Source organism: Polistes canadensis, unplaced genomic scaffold (assembly GCF_001313835.1).
Source record: "Polistes canadensis isolate GaletaPanama2010 unplaced genomic scaffold, ASM131383v1 scaffold_92, whole genome shotgun sequence".
Lineage (NCBI taxonomy): Eukaryota > Metazoa > Arthropoda > Insecta > Hymenoptera > Vespidae > Polistes > Polistes canadensis.
Genome location: NW_014569639.1, coordinates 551,100 through 561,567, shown reverse-complemented (window position 1 = coordinate 561,567; position 10,468 = coordinate 551,100). Strand labels below are relative to the sequence as shown.

General features: G+C 37.9%; 1 protein-coding gene across 4 annotated transcripts in view; it reads left to right on the top strand.

The window, feature by feature from the left end:
• Positions 1–403: 403 nt before the first annotated feature.
• Positions 404–10,468, top strand: part of LOC106787108 (peripheral plasma membrane protein CASK) — a 108,630-nt gene continuing 98,565 nt past the window's right edge. The window contains exons 1-5 of one of the 4 annotated variants that reach the window (XM_014749188.1): positions 404–873; positions 1,057–1,179; positions 2,962–3,151; positions 3,269–3,390; positions 4,682–4,861. In XM_014749188.1, the coding sequence (XP_014604674.1) occupies positions 586–873; positions 1,057–1,179; positions 2,962–3,151; positions 3,269–3,390; positions 4,682–4,861 (903 nt within the window). In that variant the 5' untranslated portion in view covers positions 404–585. Of the gene's footprint in view, positions 874–1,056; positions 1,180–2,961; positions 3,152–3,268; positions 3,391–4,681; positions 4,862–8,387; positions 9,131–10,468 lie in introns of those variants that run through there. The other 3 variants (XM_014749192.1, XM_014749193.1, XM_014749194.1) reach the window with 3 other exon arrangements.

Genomic DNA, 10,468 nt, shown 5'->3' with positions numbered 1-10,468 from the left:
CAAGTTGCTCGAGTCACCTATTCGATAATTATAACCAATGTCGATTGTCTCGAAATTTAGCTCGATTATTTGTTAATAATACGAGCATAGTGTGAGGAGAGAACACGATTTAATTGTTTCTTGATTAACTATTCTCGTTCTTTTCTTTTCTTTTAACAATCTAATCATTTTTCTTCATTAATCATCATTCTCATTTTTCTCTCATATTTTCGGTCGATGAAACAAATAGAAAAAAAAAATGAAACACCTTCGATTCATTTAAAATTCCTTCTTTCCCTTTTCTGTCTGTCTTTTCTTTCTTTCTTTCTTACTCTTTCTCTTTCTCTATCTCTTTCTTTCTAATTCATTCTATCATCATTTTCTTCCCCCCATAAGATTTCCATAAGACGAGTAATCATTCGTCATTGTGTTAATGCGCATGATGCATATCGAGAAACAAAATAAAAAACCCCTATAAAAAATAAACAGTGTCGTTATTCAAAACGCATTTCAAGCTTACTTCGCAGAAAAAAAAGAAATAAGAAAAAAAAAATCCAATCTACAGCTAAAAAATTTCCAATCATTATCATTTTCGGCTACGCTTTTATGCTTTTAATGGGGTCAAACGAACGACCCGGTCAACCCCCCTTCCCCCCCCATTCCCCCCCATATCTATCTATCACATTATTTTCTCATGAAGTTCTCGGTCATCACGCAGGTCGTGTTGGATGTCCACACTTTATGGCACCGGAAGTGATTCAACGTCGACAATATGGGAAACCAGGTGACGTTTGGTCGGCCGGTGTTCTCCTTCACGTTCTACTAACCGGCACGTTTCCATTTATGGGTTCTCGCGAAAGGCTACGGGACGCAATTTGTAGGGGACGAGTTCAGGTATACCCAACATATAACTTTTTTTATTTGGTTGTTTTGTTTTGTTTTTTCTCACATTCGTGGCTTTGCACACACACACAACGAGATTAATTAATTTTTAAAGATATGTATAAAACAAAAAGATGAGAAGAAAAATAGATGACATGGTTCCTTTCAATGATATATTTTATATTAAATTTGCAGATGGAAACACCGTTGTGGGACTGTATTAGCGAACCAGCTAAGGATCTCATACAGAGAATGTTAACGACGGATGTAAATCATAGGATCACTATTCAAGAAGTTCTCAATCATAAATGGCTCAGAGTGAGTAACAACAGTACGTTTGCTCGGCTGGTGACGATGCCATTAGGAACGACACAACGTTCTCTACGTACGATCGACGTCATCGACATGTTACGAGAGAGAAAGAAAGAGAGAGGGAGAGAGAGAGAGAGAGAGATAATAAATCATTATGGCACAGGCAACATTATATAAAGAGCTATGATGAAATAAAAATAATTCCGATCGAAGGGATCACACTTTACTGCTTGGAAAATAAATCTACACAGGGTGGTTGTGTTTTTTTAAAAGCCGATTTATATTTTCCGTCTCTGGTTCGTGTTTCAACGCGTATTTTTAATTTCTCCTTTTTCTTTTTTTTTTTTTTTTTTACCAATCTTGTCTTTACGCCTTCGTTACTTGAATATATAATAACGTAAGATCGTAACATATACTTTTGACATTTCTTTTTTTCGGTATAGATATTATTATTATCATCATCATCGTTGTCCTGCCATTTCTTGGCAACGTGGGTGCGTGCGCAAATGTTATAACCATGCGTGAGGTATGGTATTTAGTCAGTGACCTAAGCAAGACTCGCCGGTACGTGTATACCCCTCCCCCCATGTGTATATCGATGTAATACACGTGCAAGTGGGTTATCGATCGTTATCGTGAGGGCAAAGCTCCAGCGGTTAATGAAAATAACCATAGTAAAGTATACCTTTGGCCGCGCCACTTAACGTTTTTTTTTCTTTCTCATTTTCTTTTTTTTTGCATACTGCCGCGTGTTCGTGGAATACACACACATGTACACACATATATACTTACGTGCCTACCTACGCCCACACTGATACGAACTACCGAGGGCAGCAGCTTCGTAGCAAACCGTTACGTTCATCGTTTACTTTTCCTCGGCTCGACTCTATAAACGAAAACTACGTAGATTTTATATACTTATGTATGTATGTATGTATGTATGTATGTATATATGTATTTACGTACGTATGTATCTATGTATTCATATACGTAAGTACGCGTAAATTTATGTTCCGTATGTGAAATGCTAAGCACGTTTTTTTTTTTTTTCCTTATTTTTTTTCTATTTCTTTTTCTTTTTTCTTTGAAATGGCGAGATTTTCGTGCGAAAACTTTTCACCATTTTCTTTATAAAAGCCCACGTTCTATTATTATACTTTTATCGATAAAATTATGCAAGTATTGCCTTCCAAGTGGGACACCCGCTTCTTGACACGACGCACCTTATTACAAAGGCAACTATGTAAAATATGCTACATCGGACCCAACCGATCGATGATATGTACGACAGTGTGTCATTCTCTCTAAGACGAGTATTTATTTATTATATCTACTTACCTATATGTCAAATCGTTCGTTTTACTTAATCCAAATATTAAAGTTTGATCGTTTTGGCTGGAAACGGGCTTGTGCAAGCGGAGATGATGTAAACATAAAGTTTGTTGGTCGAATTTTCAAGGATCTCTTTCCATTTGTATTCGAACATGTTCGCGAACGAGTAGGACGTACGTCAAACAATTAAACTTTTCGATAAACGAACGGGTCTGGGATGGGATATATCAATTTCCTATACGTGTACGGTAAATGAATAAATGAAATTTGACAGGTGTCGCACATTTAATGAATAATAATATAGATACGTATATGAGTAATTACATATAATATTCATAACTGTATAACAGGAATGATTATTCGAGTAGTCTGGTTACTGTGTGTGTGTGTATATATTATGTAGGACATATCATTTATATATTTATATATATTCATATAAATTATTTCATTTGACAGGATCGCGATAAGGGAGCAGCGCGGGTACATTTAGGTGACACTATAGAAGAACTTAAAAAATTCAATGCTAGACGAAAATTGAAGGATGCCGTAAAAGCAGCTGTGTCTTCAACAAAGTGGCACGCCCCGTATTCGGAAACTAATGGCGACAGTTTTTCCGATGTCGGGGACGACGAGGTAACGGCTACAGGTACGTTTATACAGGTATATTTATGAGATATTGAAAAATGAAAATAAAAAAAAGAAACAAACGTTAGATCAATCGATAGTATATATATATTTGTATTTTTTTGTTTGTTTGTAATAGGAGCTGTTGCTGAAATTTTGGATTCGCTCGACGATATAGAAGTATTGCAAGAAAGCGGTAGACTGACGCGCGGTGAAATTCTTAACGCCGTCGAGGACTATCGCCTTCGTGCTATTTTAGAGGTACGCTATTATTACACGAATAACAAACACTAATGAGATCGTAATAAACAGGGGGAGAGTTTTCTATTGATAGAAACAAGGTCGTAACTAAGGGAACAGATTTCACGGATTTATTCCAAATTTAGCGCTAACACAACCGTGTCTCTGTCTCTGTATCTGTGTCTATGTATGATCACTTTCGACCAATTTTCACCAGGTAAAACTGGTGGATACCAAAGAGGGTAGGTATCGAATCGGCTGTGAACAATGTAGATAATACATTTTCCTAGGGGTAAAACAGAGAGAGAGAGAGAGAGAATTTTACCATGGCTTGGATTGTGTGTACCGTAAAAGGGGAAAGTCAACTTTTCGCTATTCTACTTTCTCTTATCGATTCAAGGTATCGTCGATGAAGTTACTCCCTACATTTTCACGGGATTTCAACTCTAGGAACCAAGTGATTCAGAAATTTCCTCAACCAACCCGAAGCGCCACCGTCTTTCACGGTGTTCTCACCACCGTTTACCCTCTCTCCCTCTCTCTCTCTCTCTCTCTCTCTTTCTTTACTTCTCCTCCCTTTTGAATCCCGTGGGAAAAAGTAGCTACCCCGTACGTACCACCCTCTTTGAACTTTCGAAAATGGCGCAAGCGCTGCTCGCTACGTTACCAAGATGGCCGAGCTTGGAGCCCTGATAAACAAAATCCCACGTACTATCGTGGGGGGGTCGTCGCGTTATCGGATCTACACGCGAGCATTATTGTTGTTGTTGTGCGGAATAAACTCGGTGTTTTCAGTCGATCTCTTTTAATCTATGTCTAACACGTTGCACTTAATGCAACGTTAACGAGACCATAACAAAAGGAGGCATGATCTTATCCCTCGATCGATACTTCATCTTAATCGCGCGTTTCAACTTCGAAAGATGCATATCTGTCAGTTAATGTTCTTTGGCGAAGCCGAATTGGCCGCCGATTTGTTAGAAATCGCTGGTCTTTTGGTGAGTTCAATCGGTCTGCGATTTTTCTCTCTTTATATATATAAACAATGTTTTTCTTTTTTTTTTTTAATTAATAATAATTAATATCGTTTTTCGAACATCTAATGATTTATATACGAACGATTTTCGATCTTTCCTTGCCGGTCCATGTTTTTCAAATTCGTTGATGATAATAAAAAAACAAACAAACGGACAATACGATGGATTTCGTTTAAACGTGTTTTAACTTTTTCTTTTATTTTTGTCTTTGTATTTAACGAAATCATTCGTTTTTTATCCAGGGTTAATTGATTGTAAATAAAATATGTTTTCAGCTTTACGATAGGATCTCAAGTCGCGTGCCCACACCATGCCGAGCGCCGCAAACGGACGCTGTTCAACGTGCGCGGGAAGTGGAAGAGATCCTTCGGGAAGCTGAACACTCGACGGTACGAAACATCGATAGGGCCGATCTTCGGGAACTTCAAGAACTTTTGATGCAGCCGCACATGAGGGTAAGTACCTCTTAACAAGTTCGATTATTATCCGATTATTATTCTTAGGAGATATCTTAACATGACGAGAAATTACGCTTTCTACGATATATTTTTCAAATGTAATCGCCGAACATGTTTAATTGTTTAGAACTTTTTCGTTAATAGGTAATCAAAATCGTATCAATGATATCATCTACGATTTTAACAATCGTAATAAATATAAATAAAATTGAATGATTCAAGTATATATGTTGAATCATTTTCTGCAACGTGTCAAGAGAATTGTAACAATTCATAGGAATTAGTTCGTTCAACGAAACGAAACGAAACGAAACGAACATAAATCAGAAGATAGAGGATGATCAAAATTTTGTCGATGACTTTATCTTTACATTGGTTCGTTTCGCATAGGTTACTTATCTGTACCTACTTACACCTTTCACTTCTCGTAACTTTTCTTTGATGCATATCGGAGAAGATATCTGTATCGTTCACCCTATCTATGTAAAGAAGAGTACCTTTTGGTTGACTAGTAGTATATTTACCTCGTAATTTGACATTGCCTCTGATACGCCGTAAATAGGGCATGGAAATGTAGGTCGATCGTTAAAATTCTCATTTAAAAATCCCGTAGTTACCGTTGCGAGGAGGGATCAGAGGGTTCAAGGGAATGAGAGGGTTATAAAACGAGAGAAACAGAGAACGAGATAGAACTAGCGGGAAAGCTAAAGTCTACGATTGCTGAGGAGAAAGAAGAAGAGGAAGAGAAAAAGAAAAAGAAAGAAATGGAAGAGAAAGCCACGCGAAAGACAGGAAAGGTAGAGAGCTTTGGAGAAAAAGGGAAACGCAGAAAAAATAATACAAACAAAAAAAGATACCCTCCCCCAGTCATCCCCGCCCTCCCAAAAAGGGGAAGAAGAAGAAGAAGAAGAAGATCGATTCTCGACGAAATGGAGGAATGGTAGTAGAAAATTAAAGTTCGTTCGTTCTGTTTAGATAAATACCGTTACACATAAAAAAAAATTTTCTCAATTAACGAATTGTAGAGAACAGATATATGTGTGTATGTGTGTGTGTGTGTGTGTGTGTAAGTATACTGTATCGTTGAATCGTCCTTCAAACGACGAGATATTTGGCATTCTACTCTGTTTCCAGTAAGATCGATATGGCGCCCTACTTCGATTAATATAAATGGTGCGTACGAAAATAGTTTAGGAGGTGTCTGTCGCTAGCATTTTTAATTGTGGGAGGAAAGTATATTCGAAAGATCCGCATTTATCTATCAACGGATTTGGAAATAATTTACGACGTTAGGGGACTATTTTTATTAAAGAAAATTTCAATCAACGAATGAATAGATGTAGGAAACAAGAGAAAAAAAAAATGAAAAAAAAATGAGTATTCCTTGAGGAATTTTCTATACATTCCAGAAAAAAAAAGTAAAATAAAATAAAAAACATTTTGATATTTTATATATCATTGAAAGTAATCTCGTGCAAAAGTTAGGATCGAAATTTAATTGGACGGAATATATAACTAGCATCGTTGAAATGAGTTTTATCATGTTTTCTACGAGGTATACGAGAGAGGCGTCGAGATTCAACTGGAGAAATTCCTAGAAGTCCGGAAAATCGGTAAATGAAAAACAATGAGATTAGTAGAGGGTACTAAAGGAGGAAGAGGAGGAGGAGGAGGAGGAAGAGGAAATGTGCATTTAAAACGCTCGCGAATAATAGACTTTTCCTTCGGCGTCGAAAGTTAAAAACAATTAAATTCGGTTTTTCGTTTGCGAGGAGGGATACTAGAACAAAGGTATTACAGTTTCATGAATGAGATACCAAAATAGCGGAAGTGAAAACGAGAATAAATATAAAAAGAATAAGAATAAGAGCTAATAGGAATAAACTTATTTGGTCGGTCAGTATCGATTCTCTAGAAAATCACGAGTTAATCGTCGGCCTACACTTGTTGCTCGATATATACGGAAGGCTCGGTTTTACGACACTCGTCACACGAATTCCAGCAGGTTTCTCACGTGCTTCTCTACGTGAATTCCATCGTCTTGTTTTCCAGTATCGAGTTATCCAACGAGAAACGATGAAACGAATTTTAATATAGGGGTAACTTAAACTGTTATATCGCGATTCTACAAATATTTATTATTTCTTTATTATTCAACATTCTTTTTTATATTTGAACATTTTTTTCTTTTTTTTTTAAATCTATGAAGTAACAATGAGCGAATAAATAATAGATGAAAATAAAGAAAGTATTATAGTATGTGTATTACGCGAAAATAATAATTATTTTTAAATCAATATAATATTTTTTTCGTTACGCGTACATGTGCATTTCGAAAAAAAAAAACAAAAAAAGAAAGAAGACGATATTTTCGATGAACGAAAATGAAGAGATATCATTGTTAAAACGTGATTAACAAATAACGTCTCGTGATTATTACATCATCCGAGAATTGGAGTAACAGTCAGATAAAGGAAGATACAACAGTGATGGTGTACGGTATCTTACAAAGAGAGTAGACAGTTAATTACTCAGAAGTTAGGTCCTTCCCCATCCAAGTTGATCGTTAGTAACTATACAGGATCAGAGGAAGTCCTAGAGCTTGCGGTTAATGGTTTCGAGTTCGTAAAGCAAGTAACGTGTTCTGAGATGATCGGACCCGAATGAATAGAATAAATCGTGAGGAAACGGTTTGGAAGATCGATTCTACCGATAGTCTTTGTCATTGTGTCGTAGGATTGTTTCAATCCAAGTTTATCTAAGGAGTAACGATCGGTCAACGACAACGACAACGATAACGACAACGACGACGTCGAGAATAATTGGCTGGATAATATAAACTTTTCCTCCCTTCATGTTTCTACCAGCGGATAGAAAGAAAGGAAGAAAAACAAAAAGAAAAAAGAACAAGATAAAAATTAACCGAACCAAACTGAAAAACAAATAAATAAAACTAAACTCATGGGTAAGTGTCGGAGGCTTCGTTAATCGAGATTCACGGTTCCGTTGAATCACCACGATTGATTCGTTTTGTATAGGTAAGTGTTCCCGAGGGAACCGGGATAGTAACCACAGTTCTGTTAGTGACAGCGAACTGGAGGAAGAAGAAACAAGACCGGAGTCCGCTCGCGGTCTCACCCCGAAGGGGTGGCTCGTTTCGTTTCGTTTCGTTTCGTTCCAGCGTGGCGTGGGGTGGTGTGGCGTGGGGTGGAGTGGCGTGGGGTGGTGTGGCGTGGCGTGGCGTGGCGTGGCGTGGCGCGCCGTGTCGCATGTTGGACGATGGAGGGGTGGATAGGAGGAGGAAGTGACGTTGTGGGGGGTGGGTGGTCTGGCTGGTGGTGGGCGAGGGCGCCAGGGCAACGGGGAGCTAGTGTGCCGCAGAGCGCAGATCGAGACCGACGCGGTTCCGCACGCCTCTTCTGCGTCACCGGTGCTGTTGTTTCTATCTTTCTATCTCTTTCCTTCTCTCTCCTTTTCCCCCCTTTTTTTCTTTCCAACCCTCTTCTCTCTCTCGCTTCCCTTTTTTTGTCACGCTCATCCCAGTTTTCCCTTTCTCCCTTTCTCACCACCTTTCTCACTCGTCATCGTCGTCATTCCGTAGGCACGTGTGCGTTACGTCCGGTCAAACGCGAGGAACACAACCACCGTTTAACTTACACTCGCTGAAATTCGTTAGCCTCTTTTTCTTTTCGTTTATTTTCGAGTTTCTTTCTTTTCTTCGTCAACCAACGGAATCATGCCGTGCGAGATAAGAAAAACAACAACAGTAGTAACAGTAACAGCAGCAGCAGCAGCAGCAGTAGCAGGAGCAGCGTATGGTGGAACGCAGTTGAGGGTGGAACGCGCGCGGGATACGCGGTAAACAGCCGGTACCGTTTGCGAGCTTTAACCGCGACCTCTCGCGAGCATATTCCATCTGACGCTGACGAGACACCCTTTCCCTTTCCCTTTCCCTTCGTTTTTCTTCTCTTCTCTTCTCTTCTCTTCTCTTCTCTTCTCTTCTCTTCTCTTTCCATCTCACCCCTTCTTCACTTCTCTTCTTTTTTCTACAACATTTGTACAATCGCGTGTGCGCGTGATATCTCGTACGTGTATATGTGTGAATGTCTTACACTATTCATATATATATTAGTGTGTTCAAACGACATCCCTACTTTTCTTCTTTGTGATCAAACTACCCGACGTTTCAATCGACATCTCGTGTTAGAAACATTCAACTGGAAAACCGGAAAAGGAAAGATCGAAAAGTGCACCAGAGGTACTCTGGTACGATTGTCAGAAAGATTCCTCCGATGAGATACAGAAAATATTTCCTTACACACCTCTTTCCCTCTCACCCTTTCTTTCTTTCTCTATCTATCTATCTATCTATCTATCTAGCTTTCTTTTTGGTTAAATATAGAGCGATGACTACGAACCAGAGATAGAATTTTCGCTAGTTACTATACTTCAAACTATTTTTTGTTTTTGTTTCTTTTTTTTTTTCTTTTTGTTATTTTTATCATCAACGTAGTTGCTAACGTTTCGACACTATCGGAGGCGCCTAGAATCCTGCCGAGAATTTGGCAAAGATTCAACTTATTGCAAGCCCCTCCCCCTCTCAACCTCTCTTAATATAAAGTCCTTTTATCATTTTATTTCTAGCCAGTCTACTAGCGAAATTACGTCGGTTTCCTCGCGAACTACCGACCGAGACTATTACCCCTTACATATTTTTTTTTTTCATTGAAATTTCCTCGAGTGGTATCTGTTGCTTCGATCTTATCACATTTTTTTTTTCATGCAATGTATTTTAACGAATATCGTGAGTTAATCTGTGATACATCAGCGATTAGAATTATTGATTGTTCTTAAATCGTTTTTCAAATACCTCGAACGATTTATCAATTGCCATTGATAAAAGGGTGGACAATTTTTGGTTACTTTTACAATCGTATAGACAATAAAAAAATTTTAATCGAATGTCCTTGATCGCGCGTCAAAATCGATTTCCTCTCTTTTGTTTTTTTTTTTTTTTGATGGTTCAGTTGCATTAATAAAAAGACTCGTGTGTGTTGTATCGTACATCGGCGCGAGGTCGTTGATCTCGAATAGTAGTCTACAAATGAATAGAGACGGGTGCGCATATATTCTTTGCTAATACTTCGGCAGCTTTCCCTGGTGTATTCATCGAGAAGTAGGTATACTACCATAGTAGTATATATATGCGTGTTGATAATACTATACCATAGTGTACCAATGTAAAACGAAAAAAAAGAGAGTATTCATTTTTCCATAGTTAGAAAAAACTTCCGATCCTGGTAGGTAGTAGTTGCTATTTCGAAATACATTTTGCTTTTACATTTTCTAGATCTATCCATATACATATACATTATACATATATATACGTTTCATCGTGAAATTTCTACAAGTATGCTAATTTTAATGCGCTCGCAAAAAAAAAAAGAAAAAAAAGAACCGAAAACTAAGCAAGATATCAGTGAGAACAATAGAATTCTACGAGCTTAATGTTGCATCGTTAGATAACGCATTCCATGATTCTTGTTATTTTTAAATTTCTTTTTTATTCCTCTCTTTCTCTCTCTCTCTCTTTCACTTGCTCGC